The sequence below is a fragment of the Salminus brasiliensis genome, chromosome 10, assembly GCF_030463535.1.
Source record: "Salminus brasiliensis chromosome 10, fSalBra1.hap2, whole genome shotgun sequence".
NCBI lineage: Eukaryota > Metazoa > Chordata > Actinopteri > Characiformes > Bryconidae > Salminus > Salminus brasiliensis.
In genome coordinates, this window is record NC_132887.1 from 14,083,988 (window position 1) to 14,102,593 (window position 18,606).

The 18,606-nt window shown below is 38.6% G+C and overlaps 2 protein-coding genes across 3 annotated transcripts; one reads left to right on the top strand and one right to left on the bottom strand.

The window, feature by feature from the left end:
- Positions 1-810: 810 nt before the first annotated feature.
- slc18b1 (solute carrier family 18 member B1) lies at positions 811-6,668 on the top strand. Its single transcript, XM_072689350.1, has 14 exons — positions 811-899; positions 1,173-1,318; positions 1,390-1,485; positions 1,589-1,662; positions 2,163-2,310; positions 2,538-2,694; positions 3,014-3,150; positions 4,090-4,191; positions 4,320-4,411; positions 4,513-4,608; positions 4,764-4,838; positions 4,931-5,024; positions 5,105-5,154; positions 5,406-6,668. Exons 1-14 carry the CDS (start codon positions 872-874, stop codon positions 5,482-5,484), a joined length of 1,374 nt encoding a protein of 457 aa, XP_072545451.1. The 5' UTR covers positions 811-871; the 3' UTR covers positions 5,485-6,668.
- On the bottom strand, positions 5,250-16,743 carry ahi1 (Abelson helper integration site 1). Of its 2 annotated transcripts, none has more exons than XM_072689349.1 (27): positions 16,661-16,743; positions 16,016-16,074; positions 15,791-15,915; positions 14,862-15,436; positions 14,622-14,743; positions 14,267-14,447; positions 13,912-14,104; positions 13,712-13,807; positions 13,413-13,598; positions 13,132-13,284; positions 12,912-13,044; positions 12,528-12,651; positions 12,203-12,432; positions 11,984-12,090; positions 11,747-11,865; positions 11,466-11,596; positions 10,996-11,136; positions 10,659-10,849; positions 10,176-10,221; positions 9,341-9,378; positions 9,101-9,215; positions 8,966-9,021; positions 8,760-8,822; positions 8,452-8,614; positions 8,250-8,344; positions 7,929-8,008; positions 5,250-7,683 (listed from the first exon to the last, which is right to left on the bottom strand). In XM_072689349.1, the coding sequence occupies exons 2-27, from the start codon at positions 16,023-16,025 to the stop codon at positions 7,482-7,484; spliced, it is 3,675 nt and encodes a 1,224-aa protein (XP_072545450.1). In that variant the 5' UTR covers positions 16,026-16,074; positions 16,661-16,743; the 3' UTR covers positions 5,250-7,481. The 2 variants fall into 2 exon arrangements, with proteins under 2 accessions (XP_072545450.1, XP_072545449.1); XM_072689348.1 differs by having other exon boundaries at positions 14,267-14,453.
- Positions 16,744-18,606: the final 1,863 nt, after the last annotated feature.

The window sequence follows — 18,606 nt, forward strand, 5'->3', positions numbered from 1 at the left end:
TCTGCTTTAGCTCATCTGCCTCACAGTTAGATGTGTTATGCTTTCTGAGATGTATTTCTGCTCACCACAATTGTACATTGAGTGCTTGAGTGGTCATATGAGTTACCTCAGCCTTTCTGTCAACTCGGACTTGTCAGGCCATTGTCTGCTGCCTTATCGACAAGTCATTTTCTTCTGCAGAAGTCTAGAGACAGCTGTGTAGATCGCAGGAGATCAGCCCACCTGGCACCAAAAACCATGCAATGCTCAAAATCATTGATATATGACAAAAATATATGATCAGTGATATACTGATCTGAATTTCTGATAGTTGTATGAATAATGTGGCATGAGGACACTGGCCCTTATCTCCATAGGTTTATGCATTGCAATGATGCCACACGATTAGCTCATTAGATACTTGCCTGATCGGGTGGCTGTACAGGTGTTCCTAATAACGTGTTTAGTTGCCCTGTATTATCTAACGGTATCTAATCGGAAAAATAAAATCTGATGGCCACCACATCATTCTTCTACCGCACAATTTCTAGTTTACACTGTCTTACTGCCTTACATTTACCTCAACATTTTCAACGCACGCAATGTTGGTATTTCTGTGGAAATGTGTGGAAACAGGCCAAACTTTTTGATTGGCATATTTTCCGTCCACTCACACCTCGACAAATCCCGCCTCCTGGCTACGATTGGCTCTTACGCCACAGCAGGGCGGTTTTTTGGTGGACTGCCAGCCAATCCCAGCGCTGGAGGCGGGGCTTGTCGGAAGACGCGTGAAGAAATGATCGCATTTGCTTACTTACCCGCTGAACTCTGGAGTAGCACTAGGATTACTGAGAGACTCTGTAAACTTGTACTCTGCAGTCCGGTGGGCGACATGGCTACAAACGCTGATCAACTTACAGGTCTGTAAACGTAGATCTCTGTTCATTATTCAGCATGTAAAGATACATTTATTAACTACTTACTGGACCTTACTGGAAGTATTATCTGCTACCTTATCGACCTTGGATCTCAGGTAGGCTAGTGCTCCTTACCTGGGAAGGCTAGAAAGTGTGAAGTGTGAAGCATTACTGGAGACTAATGCCTAATATGCTTATTCTCAACATAGCCTTCAAAAACATGCCTCGTCCTGCCTGTCCTGCAAGTCTCTAGCTATCTTTAACTATAATACACAGCTGATCATGTTGATCGCTCCGGACCTCCGGAGACGCCTGGCCCAAAGATGACCCGTCAACAGATTTTAACTCTAATCGCGATGGCGTCCATAAACTTCAGCTCAATGATCTGCTATTCAATACTGGGCCCGTTCTTCCCACTTGAGGTAGGTCGTACCCTTGTCGTGTACGATAACACAGTACTAAGTGAATTAGCTCAGATCTGTGTTTCACACAGGCAGAGAAGAAAGGAGTCAGCCAAGCAATCATTGGGCTGATATTTGGGTGCTATGCTTTCTGCACGCTGGTTGGCTCGTTAATTCTGGGTAAATATGTAAGTTGTTTTCCCAGTTTGAATAACTAAGTAAGTTTAGATTACAAATACTATTTTTAAAAGATGTTGCTTCAGTTGATCAATTGATTTTTTTCCTTTACAGATTGTTCAAATTGGGGCCAAGTTTATGATAATCGCAGGGCTGTTTGTTTCAGGTGGATGTACTGTAGTCTTTGGGTGAGTACTGAGCTGTCCTCAGGCTTTCTGTGGACACCCTGATGGCTTAAAGTATTTATAATGAATCAACTTTCTATGGACACTTCTGGCTTTATAAATATAAAATCAACTTTAGGGCTTGAGCGATATGAAAAATTCTGAGTTCAGTGCTGATCATAAGAGGCTAAACACGATGAGCGGTAATTTAGGCCAATATAATTGTATATTTTATATACCTTTTGCCATTGTGGACATCATTTGAATCTGGCAGTTGTTCTTTGCATCAATCATTTAACCATGCTGGTGTTCTGTGTTAGTGTTCAGTTTAGCCTGTTCTGCTGTTGTTTTGTTTAAATTGACATAACCTATTATCTTACCCAGTGGCAGGCAGACAGACAGATACATTCAAGTTCTGTGTATCAGCTGATCAGTATAAACAAAGTGGATGAAATCTTTTTTTACACAGAATTGTAAGATGTTTTGCCATTAAAGTCTACATCTTTGTGTTTTTGCCCCCACAGTTTCCTCGACAGAGCTCCAGAAGGAACCATTTTCATAGTGCTCTGTTTTGTCATAAGGTCTATAAATGCAGTGGGCTTTGCAGCTGCAGTAACATCCTCTTTTGCAGTCTCAGCAAAGGTTTTCCCCCACAATATTGCAACTATTCTGGTGAGTGTTAGTTACCACTTGTTTTCCAATATAGCCGTGGTATTTGGGAGATAACTGTGCACTGTTTCACTCCTACAATAGGGGCACTAAGGCTGAAAATAATGGAATGCTTGATTGCATTAGAGGAACATTCCATTTTTTTATGTTTGTTTTTTTATTTGTTGTTATTGAAATGTTCAAATCCTAACAATTTATCTTTTGATTCATATTGATTTTTAATTGTGCAGGGCTTTATGGAGATCTTTACAGGAATTGGACTCATACTGGGACCACCATTTGGAGGATGGATGTATCAGTCATTTGGATACGAAATTCCTTTCATTGTTCTTGGATGTCTTCTGTTTCTGACTGTTCCCTTAAACATGTGGATTTTGCCCAACTTTGGTTGGTGAAACATTTCCTGAAAGTGTCTTCTTCTACCCTGTTTGAGCTTTGCCGTGGTATTCACTTCACTAAAATTCATTCTCCCACTAATTACTGTAGTGATCAAACCTGTGAGCGAATACACAAGAAGACTTTAGCTTATATCCCCTCTCTCTGCAAACACTTATCTCCCCACAAAATGTGACCTATGTATGTAACCTGATGTAAAGATTTCTAATAGTTATTGCTATTGTTTAATTTTAATTATTGTTATTGTTAACAAAAGTTTTGTCTGTTTGTCATGTCTAATCTCTGTGTTTTCTGTATGTTTCCTGCCCAGATGCCGTTGCAACACCGGTTTCTTTCTTTAGGCTGTGTTCCCAAGTAAAAATCATGCTCATTTGCTTTGTGGTATTCACACTTAGCTCAGGAATTGGCTTTCTGGATGCAACACTGTCATTATTTGCCATGGAAAAGGTAAATAAGATTATTAATATATATATATATATATATATATATATATATATATATATATATATATATATATATATATATATATATATATATATATATATATATATAAATAATCCTTTTATTGTTCTTGGATGTGTGTGTGCGCGTGTATGTATGTATATGTGTGTATATATACACAGCTCCAGAAAAAATAAGAGACCACCCTACATGGTCTGTTTCTCTGGTTTTACTGTTTATAGGTAATGTGTTTAGGGAAATTAACATTTGCGTTATATTTCATAAACCATGGTAAACATTTCCCCTAAATTCTGAAACAAAAATATTGCTATTTAGAGCATTTATTTGCAGAAATGATAACTGTTCAATGAATGCAAAGAAATTATTATAATAATTATAATGCAAAGAAATTATCATTTAAATTTAAACAACACAGTACGAATATTTGAACTTTGAGAGCATTCAAAAATCACTATGGTGAAATAATGACTGCCAATCACAGCTTTTATTTCTTGGCAGGCTCTCCACTAGTCTTTCACATTGCTATTGAGTAACTTTGTCATTCATAGTTGCAAATTCAGGTAACTCAGCTTTGTTTGATGGCTGCTATATGTGTAGAGAAGCACATTTAAGAAAAAAAGTAGTCTTAATTTTTTCCAGAGCTATATATATATATATATATATATATATATATATATCTGCACTATGTTTACATATTTATTATAGCACGGTGTATGGATTTTCTAATTACTTATCGTGTTAAGAACATTTGACACCACAATACTAAATTAACTACTGTTACTGGCAACCCAACTTGACCTAACTAATGAAAATGTTCATTTCGAAAGTTTGACAAGAATAGAGTCAATTCTCTTACTTCTCAAACAGCTAATTCTGTAGTAAGACACAAGTGCTATAACTGCTTCTTCCTCATTCTATGAGCAGTTCAGCCTGAGCACTGGATCTGTGGGTCTGCTCATGATTGGGGTCTCATTACCTTACGGCGCTGCTTCCCCCTTGTTTGGAATAATCAGTGATAAGTATCCAGTAAGCAAACCCTGCTACAGGGGGTCAGGTCCTTTTTGTGGTGGACCTTATTAAATGTTTTACTGATGTTACTGATCTTTTAAAAAGGACGATTTTTACAAAAGTTTATTACTGTTTTGCTTTTGCAGTCTATACGGAGATGGATGATGGTGGTAGGAGGAATGGCTACAGCCGTTAGTTTTTGCTTACTTGGTCCTGTTCCTATTTTCCATATTAGGAGGTAAGCTTATAACGCACGAGTAAGGAATGCAGTATGCTGTTTCAGGTCGGGGCTGTAAATGAGTAGATTTTGAGCTCTCATTTGACTTTTTGTTTCTGTAGTCAGCTTTGGCTTACTGTCGTCATGCTTGTGGTCATCGGTTTCTCTCTGTGTATGACTTGCATCCCCACCTTCACTGAGATGCTCTTATGTGCCCGGTAAGGGATTATACAAGTACACCAATCTGCACCAACATATATTGCAGTACATCCAAACTAATGAAGAATCAGTTAAGCAAGTAAAAACAAAGCAAGATTTAAATTCATTTGTTAGGAAAAAGAGATGAACCGTTGTCTTTTTCTTCACATTTTAGTGAAAATGACTTTGAGGAGGGTTTAAGCACGCTGGGTTTGGTATCTGGGCTGTTCTCAGCTGTGTGGTCGGCAGGGTACGTGAGAAACAAGTTTCTCTTGTAAGAAATCAGTAGCATTCCTTGTTCTCCTTTAAAAAACTGAATTGTTGTATTTCATTTTGTGAAAGGATGTTCTTTGGGCCCACTGTTGGTGGATATATCACACAAAAACTGAATTTTGAATGGAGTGCAGGTGTTCAAGGAGCACTCGCCTTTCTCGCTGTAAGCAATGTTATCTCCTAAGTAGTTACATTAGAGGGAAAAAAAGCATTACATAGCTGATTCATTTCCCCTTTCTCTAGGCATTCCTACAAATAATATATTTCACCAATGAAGAAATACGGAACAGAAGGTAATGTTTATGGTTATTTATTGGATATTATGTTAGTTATTCTGTGATTATTATTTACTTTGAAACAGAATGATAGACTTGTTCATCTGAAGCCATACAGTAGTTTTACTCTAGATTCAAAAGATTATAATTTCATATTAATACAGACATTGACATTACTACACACTTGTACTCTGTTTTCTGATACATCTGATCCCAGAGATTATAATATTTCTTCTAATTTATTTGTTTGTTTCCTATTTAAATTTTAGGACACAGAAAACCACTAGGACTGAATCTGCTATTTCTATAGAAGAAAAATCCCCTCTTCTCTCTAATGCTAATCATTGATATGTATCATGATTTGCATAGAAAGCATGTCGACACTGTACCACTATTAGAAACGTTATTATTATTATTATTATATAAAAGCTTTTGTATGCAATAAACAAAACTGAATTTTACAGTTATGTTAAAGGAATAGCTGGGTGAAAAATCAAATAAACATAATTTATCACTGAACCTAAATGCAGTCAATCAGCAGAGACATTCTGACATTTGCTTCTTTAATTTACAACTAGGCTAAGATGCAAACAAACACTGGATTAGTCATTATATTTGCTTTAAAACTCTTATCTAAAAGCTGTACAATGTAAAGATGTAAACACTAAAAGGATATATCTTATTTAAACATATAAGCTATATTACTCAAAATAGCTGCCCCACCATTCAGCTCTGCAGAGAATTATATTTTTGTAATCTATACATTGTTTTAAACCACACTCATGTGTCATGGAAAAAAAAAACAAAAGATCTGGAATGCGCTCTGAGCAAGCTGAGGTTTTTGGCCATTTGTTTTAGAGAGAGATGGTTGGTGAAAGTCTTAGCAACTTTAGCATAGCATCTCCAGTTCAAAATGAAAGAAGTAACCTATAGATATGAAATGTGTCTTGGTTAAGTGATGCATCTGGGTTTAGTGATAAATCATGTTTATTCGATTTTCACTGAACTATTCTTTTAACAGTACGCAGAACACTAAACACTTATCTTACATTGTATTTTTATATGGAAATAGCTGTAACTACTCCCAAGAAAAATAAGGTGGTTTCTGTAAACTTTATTGTATTCATAGCTCATTGAAATGCCAGTGTCTCAATAGTTGTGTTTACATGTACATTATTAATGTTAATGTACTCATAACCCTGTGCCTTAATGAATCACGTCTTACAAGTGCAAATTTTAGATGGGAAGGTTTTCTTCTTCAACGTTTTTTTATCGTTATGCCAATGTTTCTCTTTACAGAGAAAGTACAGAGTTTGTACGTAGAACCTCATGTATACAGTGTATAATATATTTGTACAATGCCTTAAAGACGTTTCAAATGTTTTGAACAATCATTTGGTTAACTTCAATCTGGAATGTCTATTCATTAAAATGCTGGAATGTAAAAAATACACTATATGGACTAAAGTATTGGGACACCTGCTCATTCATTGTTTCCTCTGAAAGCAAGGGTATTAAAAAAGTTTATCCTGCTTTTGTTGGAGTATGTGCTTTTGTGTGAACACATTACTAGTAAGTTGGCTGAGCCTTGATGCTCAACAAGGGAGAAAGTGAGGTAACAAAGATTAGGAATTATGCCCAGTCCTGATTAAGTGCTGATTTGGCAGATTTACAACGTGTATAACTACCTTGTACAGGTTTGTGTACATACTGGTCCCACCCACAAGCATTGAGAATGTTTTAGGGTGTTGACTACACAGCGGATGTTTCTTGGTACAGTTCCCTGATGCTATTTCTGATGTAAGATTCTTCCGAATGCATTCATGTTTCACAACACATAATCTGTTTCAGAATCTATGTTACAAATTACAGTAGTTCTCAGGAGGGTAAAGTTCAACACACCCCAAGGTTTTTGTGTCACAGTGTACCAGGATTGATTTCATGTGTTGTTAGAATAGACCATGGATCCAGGGCATGGAACTCTTCAGGGCATGGACCAAGTATTTTAACCCACTCTAAACTGTGCAGGCTCAGCAGACACCTGAGGTCCAAGTGTGCAGATACCTTTAATGACTTCATTGTTCCTCCTTCTTAAGGAATCCCACATTTTCCCCCACACTATATTTGCGTATTTATTTAAGACTTAAACATTATATCAAATACTTACACAAATACATATTACAACACTGATATGTTTTAAAGTACATGATACATCTCTTTGAAAAAACTAGTTATTAAAAATATCCATTATAAAATTACAAAATACATTCAGATATAAGGCTTGACTACAAAAATAAACAAATAAGCACGTTCCTGACATCAGCATGCATATGTTTCCCTTATTCTCAGTGATGAATGTTATATTTATATGGCCCTTGCTCCTGATTTGCAGCAGAAGGTTCGAAAGCACTGTTGGTGTGTCCTAACCTTGGAAGAGGTCTCTTTTTCCTAGTAGATAGTGCAGGAGCTTCAGGATCAGATGACAGGGTCTGAGAAGGATCATAAGTGATCTCAGTTTTCTTGACCTTTTTCTTCTTCTTTTTGGTCCTTCGAATAAGGGTATAAAAGACAACAGGTCAAGCCATAAACATCAATACAATCTTCAGATTTCATAAAAACTAAGCTAATTTGTAATAAATTAAGGACTTAAATGTCACTATGTGACTAAAACTTTTTCCGCTTTTTTTTGGAGGAAATGTGATAATATGTTTCCCCACATTAGGTTAATAATTAACCCTGGGTTTCTGAACATAAATTATTAGAGAAAGTGGTGGAGAATGGAAGCGGCATACTTGGTTGCAGATGCCTCAGCGTCAGTGTCCTGCTCAGAAATGATCTTCAGCTCTCCGGAGGCACTGATGGCTGCGGACATCTGTAGGTGGGCAAGACAGGAAGCCAGCAAATCAGGAAGACAGGAAATAAACAAACGCTTTACCATTTCTTCTATCCTCAAACACACCTGACCACAGTATGATGCTAGGTCGTAGGTCGTCACAAAATATATTTTGTCCTGCTTTAAATTTGTGATTTTCTACTGCAGACAAAAGTATGTTACCCTTACCACCCCCTGCGGCTGATTTGCTAAGCTGAGAATCACACCTTATTTACATTACCTTTGTTGGAGTGGATCTGTCAAATCCATGATTTATTTGCTCAGACGGTCCTGGTTGCATCTCTATAGCCCTTGACAACTCTTCATCAAATCCCTCTGTGTGGAACAGAGAGAAAAACGAATGCTTACTCTGGCTAAAGCAGTACATGTTGCTTCAGTCTTATAATTCATTATTAGTTGCTGCAAAATGAGGTTCTACTGACTTTCATCAGCTACATAGGCAGCTGGGAAGTAGCCCTTTTGTCCATTGGCTAAGCACCCAAACCACCAGCTCTCATTGTCTTTATACAGCACATGGATCACATCCCCACGCCGTACTGTTAGCTCATCAGATCGATTGGCACTGTAGTCATACAAAGACACAACCTAAAAAAGAGATCATGTGTTCAAGACTTTAGTTTAACAATCACATCACATTTTAGAAAAAGTGTGCGTTCAGATAAAGTTTAGATAAAATGTTATTAAAGCCATAGCTTAGCATAGGTTTATTACATAGAAGTAATAAACCTACCGTCTGCTGAACCTGGGCCAGGTCGTTTTCAACTAGTTGAGGAAATTCATAATCTGGTACGCTCTGAGGAAATTAATAAAATTTGCCATTAATAATAAATTAAGATGGTGATGCATGAACAGCCAATGAATAAATTTATTTCAAAATTCATGAACTTGCTATACATTCAGTCAAGTGAATAAATTAAACCAGAAACTCAATCTTACCCTTTGCCTGAGGAATGGAGCCCTTCTAATGGGCTGACCCAAAGCACTTAACCCAACTGTGAATGAAAAAGAAAGCAATATGAAGACCACATATATATGGTAAGATAATGACTAATCACAGTGAGCTGTACATACAGGTCTGTGAGCTGAGTGTGGCCTGAGGAATAAGCTGGGTACTGAGCGAGCTGGACAGCTGTAGCTTTGAATGTGGGGACAGTAAAGATGGAGACGGGAGAGACACATTCATGCCCTGAAACACAGCAGGTCAGATTGTTTAAAATATGTATAATGTATGTATAAAAATATGTTTTTTTGTATTTTATTTTATTATTTCACTATTTGTTTTTTACAGTTTTTAAGTTTACTGCTACTTACCTCTTGGTTTAGACTCTTCCCCAGCTGAGACATGCTTCCTTCAATTAAATTAAATGGTGTTACTACTAATAATAAACAACATATGACATATACTATACTATACTATACTATACTATACTATATACTATCAATCTAAATTAACAATATATGGTTAAAAATAATGATTAGGTTCTAAGACTATTATATTCACTTATTATTTGCTACATATGTACCATACACCAGCCAGACACTTCATTAAAACCACCTCCGTGCTTCTGTTTTATCAGCTCCACTTACAATAAAAGAGCACTTTGCAGTTCTATACATGGAGTTATATCACAACTGAATTTTGGGAAATGGACCACGCCCCAACTCATTCTCCCCTTCCCTATATAAACCTTCCTTGGTCCAACCACCACCCTGTCTCCTCCCTTCTTTCTTGCTATTCACCTCAACCACAGGGGGACACATCACACTTCATAAGGCACCTTGAAGCCGCCCTGAAGTCCAGCAGCACTACCGTGTCTGATCCTATCGTACTCGTGCAGTGCTGACAATTACCCACAACCTAAAGAATACCTGCTCTGTGGTGGTCCTGTGGAGTCCTGGCCATTGAGAAACAGGGCAAAAGGAGGCTAACAAGTTTTGCAGAGAAACAGATGGACTACAGTCTGTAAATATAGAACTACAAAGTACTCCTACATAGTGGAGCTGACTAAATCGATAATGACTGCAGAATGACTTTTTTAGCACTACAAAACTATAATATGCACAAAAATGATAAACTATATGTGCATAACTCAGTTTCTTTGAAGTCCACAGAACTGATTGCACTAGAGCAACATACACTACATACCCTGTTCATAGAAATAATCCATGACAGAAGGGTTCCGATGTGGCTCCTGGAAAAAAAATTACATATTTTGTTAAAATACATAATATTTTAATAAGAAAAAATCCTTATCATCAATAATCATTTAGTAACCAACCATAGATTAAGAGTAACCCTAAAATGATTCTTCAAGGGTGCTTTAGTAAAGGTAGAGATCAATTTCAAAACTTAAAAAACTCTTTTCAGTGTTTCAGTTTGTCTTTGACGTGTTATTTTTTTTTTTTTTTTTTAATATAAGGAAAACTTTATGTAGATGTTTCTATGAATCTTTTAAAAAATGGTTCCGTATGGCACCAAGGAGCTTTTCGCTGTTGTTATGAGTCAAATAACCATGTTTCAGTACTATGAATGTATCAATTTAGATACAAATTATTTAGTTGAATGTCTGCTTAATTACCTAAACACATATTATTAATGTTTCTACGTTAAAAGCATACATGTCTTTACCAGAACTGAATCCAGTTTCTGTTTGACACGCTGCATTTTGAGTGACAAGCGAGCAGCACTGGCGAATCGGTCCACCCCGGAGGCTGAGGTATCCGGGAATGGCAATAGCTCGGACTGATTCCTAGCTGTTCTATGGTCAGCAGGCTCTGACTTGTTTAGTCCTCGCAAACTTTCCAGGTCCATTTGGGCAACTGCTCACAGAAAGAAGTAAAAACTGATGAATCAGCTCTTCTATTATACATTGCTTGGAGTACAGCTACACAGCACAGCTAATATAAACGGTAAACCCCTCATACATTAGTGTGCGCACAGTTTTCACACAGTTATCTATTCTCACCTTTACGGTCGTACAGATATAAATGAATTGGTTGACTTTGTCCAAAGGCACAGAAAGCCACCATGTGTTCATGTGGATGGAAAACCACACCTCGGAGAGCGACTGGATAACACAGCTCTGAGTACACAGCCACCTGATCACCTGCATTTGACCAGAGAGCACAGAGAGGCTTTCAGTGACAGAGTCTTCATATTACATATTTTTGCACAGTACAGGTGATTTAAAAACAACTGAATAAATCAAACTGTGTTACTGGGTTACATTTTATATATATATAAATAAAAAGCGCTACATTGCGTAACTATATTGAGGTAATCTGGACCACAGTAAGCAAATCTCATACGACTGGCTTACTGTTAATCTCTGCGGTTCCAATTAATCTCTGATCCAGGCTTTCTTTTGACAAAAAAAGACAAACATTGTCTACTCAAAAGGCTTTCCATGGAAATATACTAGTGGCAGGAGCCTACCTGTTTCAGCATTCCATACATAGGCAAGTCCATCCTCACTGCCTGAGAAGATGAAGCTTCCACATGGAGTGAAGGTACTGTTGATCCTGTCCCTGTAGTTTGTGGCACCTATGTATTTCTTCACAGCAAGACTACAACAGAAATACAAAAGACATCTTATTCTCTAAATATTTGAAATTTCTGTTATATCTTGATATCGAAAAATTTTAGTCTCTGAGAGAAACCAGTCAGCATGTTTTATTATATAATAATAGATTAAAAACAATATAAAGGACAGTTACATTCTCAAATCCATCACTCTCAAAACGCTGTCTTTGGCATGGATTAGAAGACGCCTCCCATTTGGGTGCACTTCTAATGAGTTGATGGGGATTCCGTTCAAATCGCTTTCCTTTATCTCCTGTGGGCACATTTGAATGCAACTAAAGCATTATTCCTTGCTTTGGTAGAAATTAGTGGTAAACAGTTATACTTAAATTAATCATTCAAATAATACTCTGCATTACTACAGATATTACCTTCTCAATTTTCCACAGATGTGTTGGGCCATGCCGAGATCTATCCTCAATTTTAGTATTCCACACAACAATTATGCCAGCATTGTCTGCAGAATACATTCTTGAACCTGTGTGAATGTAAATGTTTATTATTGGAATTACATCAACTGATACTCACACTAAAAATCTTTCAACCCCAAAAAAACATGATATGATGTATAACAGAGTAGTACACCTTACCTTCATTGTCAAAACACAGCGCATTGATGAAAGTCTTGTGTCCCTCAAACTCTTGCAGCAGTTGTCCGTTTACATCTTTCACCTCTAGATTCCACACCCGGAGCAGGCCATCATAACCACCAGTAACCACTAGGCTCTGGATGTGTGGGTGATACTGAGCACAATAAACAAACGATGGGTGAGGAAGAATCTTCTGGGCAAGGGCCTGGAGTCTTTCAATGTTCCACACTCTGTGCAAGATAAAAGAAACCACTTGTTGATCATAAGGCAGATCTTTTAACTCACATACTGTTGTGAATAACAATGGGCAACAAGGAGTCTTTACCTGACTGTTCCATCAGAGGATGCTGAGAGGAGGCACCCATCATCTCTGGTCCAGCAGAGATCATAGACAATACTCAGGTGGCCATTAAAAGATGCCAAGACTTTACCTGAAGGGATCTCATACACTATGGAAAACCATGGATGCAGGAATTAATTTACCATTTTTCAATTTGGAAAAGAATACAGTTGGTGCAAACAATAATTTCTTATTGCACAGATTTCATTATCTGAACAGATATCAGCGTATGCACGTTATTAAGCAAACATCCACAATATCCTAAGTGTGATGGATTACAATCTGAATATCTAAAGAGGTTCTGTGTCCAGGTAAGAGAAGACATATTTAAGTAGACACACAATAGCTGAAGTAGGGTCAGTTACACACCTACAATGGGGAAAGCATCTCTGTCTGCACAAGCAGCAGCCAGGGCTCTGCCATCATGAGAGAAGCGCAGGGTAAAGCAGCCCATCTGACCTCCACGGAATGACAGCATGGGCTTGTTGGGAATACGACACACCTGGCAGCATATTTTTTTTGTTAAGTATTAACAAGATGTGTGACTACAAAATGTTGGCAAATTATTTAATGACGGTAAACAAACTACCTGTCCAGGCACGCGACTCCACTTAATGGCCTCAGATTTGTTCTCCAACACATGTGTGGAAGTTTTCTGGGTGAGTTCAGTGTGAAGCTCACTGTATGAGGTGCTGCCCCTCTCCTGCTGCAGAGCCATCATTGAGCGAATACAGGGATCCACCTGTACAGCAGTCAAGTGGATGGATGTTACACATATTTTACTCTGGATTGGGATTTCAATGCAAAACTCATTGGTTTACATTAGGATTAATAATGTGACCTAGGTTTGTAACGTATGTGTAGACTCACATGTTCTGGTAGTTTGAGACCTTTAACTGTGACATAAAGAGTTGAGGCATATCTGTTCCTAGGGAACTTTGACCACCACTGAAACACCTCAACTGTCTGTGGAACTTTCTTCGCTCTAGGAGGAGGACTGAACAGCTGGAGACGCAGCTTGCTATCAATGTTCAGCACTCCATTGGTTCCAACAAGCTATGAAAAGTAATAACCTTTTAGTAGAAGTTGAACAGGTTTATGACAAAGCGCATTAAGAACAATTACATCATGACATATAGCATTGAAGCTAACCAGGCAAGTTCTGGTACCTTTAAAAAACCCCAAGCAATTTTCCGAAATCCACGTTCATGCTGATCAGCAGAGACATTTGATCTTGCTTCTTCCATGCTGATGAAGTCAAGAATCTATGAAACAAAATACTTGGTACTTTCAGGTTTTAGTTTCAGGTTTCAGGTTTTGTGCTAAACCAACAATGGATAATCAAAAATAAAATTAAATACTGGCTGACCTCAAAAAAGAGGATGACCTGTGGACATTCCTCATTTTCTTGAAGAAAATAACCAAATCGCTCATTAAAGATGATCTGCTCCTCCCACTCTGGGACCGTTGACTTGTTTTTCTTAAAATCAAAAGGCTGAGTTATGATTGGAAGGATGTGCTCAATGTTCTCCTGCTCATAAAAGGATGAGACTCGACGATGGCTGGGTATAAAAGAGAAATTACAGAAGCATGAGAACATAAAAATGGCAGTTCAGTACATTTTAATGTAACTATACCAGTTCTCCCTATGGTGGAAATCTGTTTCAGGTTTTGTGTTTCGGAGTTTGCTCAAAAGCTAAAACTGAAAAATGTCAAATACTCACCTGTCTTCTTTCTTGACATACTGTCCAGTAACCTCGTCCACCACATGGACTTTGACCATTGGGTGGGACACCAGAAGGTCAGTCTTGAGTCTGTCTGTACGGTGAATGTAAACTCCCAGCACAAGGTTGTCATCAAAGGCCCGCCTCTGAGAATCCTCCACCTCGGCCTGACTGTCCTCAACTATCACTTTAGCCAACAGGAGCAAATAGCAGAGCAAACAGGGCCAAAATATTTAACTAAAAATCATACGCTTTGCAAACCAAACTGTGTTGGCATTGTAAATGCTTCATTGGGGACATTTCGACCTAGATCACAGTTGTCACTACAATAACCAACAGGTTTTACATGCCATACCGTCCTTCCTTTTCTTCTTCTTCTTCCCTTTGGGTTTTGCTGTGTCTACTTTGTCCTCCTCTACACAATCGTCTTGAACAGGGTCCTTTGGTTTCTCTGGGTCAGTTGTTAATTCAGAATGGCTGTGGTGATGTTTCAATGGAAGATTGTTACAAGTGCAGTGACAACTGAGCATTATAAGACAAAGACAATCATTATTTAAAAAAAATGCATGATGTATGCAAGCTCACTCTAAATTACCTTTCATCTTCATCACTACCCCTCACATTCTTCTTCTTTTTCTTCTTCTTGCCAAGCTCATTGTTTAATACTGGAGGGTCCTGACTCTTGGGCAACTTTTCACCATGTCTGTTTTGAGGGATCTTCTTTAGAGCCCTCTCCTCATCCTGAGTGATCTGTTGCTGATATTCTTTGAGAAGATCATCTTCAGGCTCAGACCCTGCTTTGCGTCCACCATCATCGTCATCATCTCTCCTTCTGTTCTTCCCTCTTTTACCCTTTCTGTTCTGCCCCCAGTCAGGTTCAGCAGTACCTTTTGTTTTGGAATTTGCAACATTTTTGTCAGTCTCCTCTTCATCTTGAACGAGCGGCGGTGGGGGCAGCTTCCTTTTGCTCTTCTTCTTTTCTGAGGCCAGTGGGGACTTCTCCTCATTTACAATGCTGCTGACATTGGTCTTCTCTGACACCTCCACCTCCCTGCGCCTGTTTTTAGTGTACCTTGGGCTACCCTGCGCAGGGTCATATGTGTTATTAAGAATGGTCTCATCTTCTTCAGTGGCTTTACTCAAATCTATGTTTTTGCTCAATGTCTGAAGCTGAAAGAGATCCCAATAACAAAACAAGTTAAAAACAGGCAGTGACCCAAACATAAGCAACTTTTAATGTGCTCAAACTTATGTACTTCAACAGATCTACTGTTGTACTACCTAGTCCTAATTATATATGCCAAGTTCTGATCCACTGACAGTGGGTTCCATGAAAGGTACTAAATGACAGACCCTCTGTCTGAGGGTCTGTCATTTAGTACCTTTTCATGGCATATTGGTGATAGAGTCATCTAAAAAAATCTACTTGTATTACAATTTCAGTGTTTTCTGTATTTTTATGTTCTAACAAGATTGTGAGGAAAGATAATGTATTTGATAGCCTTAAGAAGTCCAAACACACACCACAACATTCTCCTGCAACTCGACCACTCGCTGTTTGGACTTCTTTTTCTCTGAGGGAGGGTTTGTGTATCTCTTCAACACCTCGTCAAAGCGGGCTCTGGTCTTTGCTCTCACATCACTCTGACCTATTAAAAAACAGCATTAGTTGCCAGACCACAGCATGGCTAGCAGTGTGAGTATATAAGCGGTGTGATTGATGATGGGGTGATTTTAAAGGGTCATTACCTGCCGGCATCCTCGAGCACTGGGAGCAAATTCATTCTGTACACGAAAAAAAAAGACCCCTGAAACAGAAAATATAGAACTACATATGTTAGCTACTTGTCAGATGAAGCAATAACAAGCAGGCTAATGGGCAGACTTAACACGTAACGGGATAGACACTGTTTTGATCCCAGAAGCTTTAGCTAAATAGTCTTTGGTGAATTCTGATGGGTTAAGCTGGTTCAAAATAGCTCGATAAAGAAGTCATGATGTAAGGCGGCTAGCTGACCAGCTAACCGTGTAATCAACCTTGTGGTGTCGACTTTGACGAATTGGAGGCAGAAACTGTTACAGTTACAGTGCCAAAAGACTCGTGAGCAAAAGGAGCGGATTCGTACAAGCCAGTCTTAGTTTCTCAACTAAACCGGAGCTGCAGTGCCTCGCTTACTTGCTAACGCTACGCCTGCGACGACATTAGCCGCCCACTAAGAATGAATCTCCGCTCTCTCACTGAACCCAACACCGCTAACCCCGTGCTTGCTAGATTAGCTGCCTTGCTACCACATGAAGATGCACTTAAAAAAGACCTTAGTGTGATAGCCCACTTTTATTTAGCTAGGCCAGCCATGTAACAAAGGTGTCTGCTGTATAAAATTGTCCCGTTACCTGAAAATTACACCATATATTTTGGAAACGTTTAGAGTCCGTTAGCCGCTGAGTCGTTGCGATGGCAGCCAACAATAAACAAGTTTAAGCCCCGCCTCCTGTGGGCCGTTGCCTCAGAGACAACCAATAAAAGCGGTTACGAGACGGCGCCTGCTGGTGGTGCAAACAGACATGCGCGCAGGAACATTGCTCTGAGAATGCGGGACAGCCTGGCGCACAGTACTCTCAGTAGCTGGAAACTGTCTCCACGCCAGAAGAGTGTACTAGATTTTAAGTAAAGAGCCTCTGGCTGAATGTGAATGTCTTTCTATTAGACACGCAATTCAGCTTTTGATGTAAAACAGTTTGTTAATTAAATAGTGCACCACTTAGGGGCTATGGAGGTATTCGAGACAATGGCCATGTCCAAATTCTCGCCCCTTCTGGAAGTGCACTTTCATGAAGTTCAAGGTGCCGAAGAGTTCAGACCAGAATTGGGACACACTTCGCCACACGTTCCTTCACCCGTGTTTAATCGTCAAATAGCGCAACGAGTTTTGTTGTGCTGTTGCTAAAATGTTGATGAAAATAAAAAAAGTGTTGATGAATAAAAATATAACTCAATACAACTCACAGCTAAAGAGTTTATTGTGCTTCATGTTTCGTTTGGTTTATGTGAGGAATGGCACGGGATCGCAGAGGAACATGGGTAATTGCTTTTACAAAAGTGTGACCTAATGCGGACTTAGAGGAGGGGCGCATCAAGTGCTAATAGGCTCCCTAGTTCGTCAGCACCAGTGTTAGGGAACCTTAAAGAAATGGGACACCCTACAGCCTTGCACACCTAGCGGGCATGCACCAAAGAGGGGTGCGAGGGTGCGAGTAATGGAACAGGGCCTATTTACTAGTCCTGTCGCCTCTCGGCACTCCAGTTTCACTTTTATTTTTTCACACAGTAAATGAACGAAATGCAGTGTTTTTGTTCTTGCAAATGTACACTATCCTCCAAAAGGCTGGAGTATCAGTAATAACTGGGCTTTATGCAATATTAAAATGCAGCTGCTGTGAATCTAAACACACTCAGCCAATGAAGTCTGATTCTGCATGAACAATTATGTGGCCTGACAGACTGAGTCAGGTGTGTGTAGGAAGACGTTAGAAGCTCATTGCTCTTTGACCTTTTTGAAAGCAGGTTATTTAATGTTGGATAACTTGGGAGTTCAGCTTGTGTTGCATCTGGCTATCTAGAGCTAGCATTCAGCTGTGGAAAGAGCACACCAGGGATTATCGAGCTGTTCTCTGCCCTATTTCCATGAACCCATTTGGCAAATTGCTTGGATTTGGTTACAGACCAAACTCTGAAGTGGCACAATATACAATAAAGAAATAGTCTGAATAGTTGAATGAAGCATGGTCTTAACTGCCTGTCTTACTATTTCAATATAGAGAGAACTCTGGTTTTATTGTCCTTTGGGCCAATGTAAAATATAGTAAAATGGGACATACATTTTTTTAAACAAGTTTTGATTAATTGTCCATTAAAACTACTTTTAATCAAACAAGCAATTAAATCAGCAACTCTCTTTGCTTGTGTAGAAATAACACACAAGTAAGCAGCAGGTGTGACTGGACAATAAAAGTGTCCCTATTATTTGATGGCCCAGAAGACCTTGACACATAAAATGTACACACATTTTGCCCCTATTTCACATATAATTGAAAATGTTCAGTGTTTAACACATGTTGACTTGTTAATAGGTGTTTTGTGTGAAGTGAAGTCATTTGCATTTGAATGCAGTCTAATAATCCTAATCCACTGTGTTGGATCTGCAACTGCTAAATTGTATTCTCTTTTTTGGACAACCTTTCTTAATGATTACTGAAAGATAATCAAAGATTTGCTTAAAAAAATAAAATGTACTTTTTCTGCCTTATACAATACTCGATTAGTACTGCTGTACATGTGC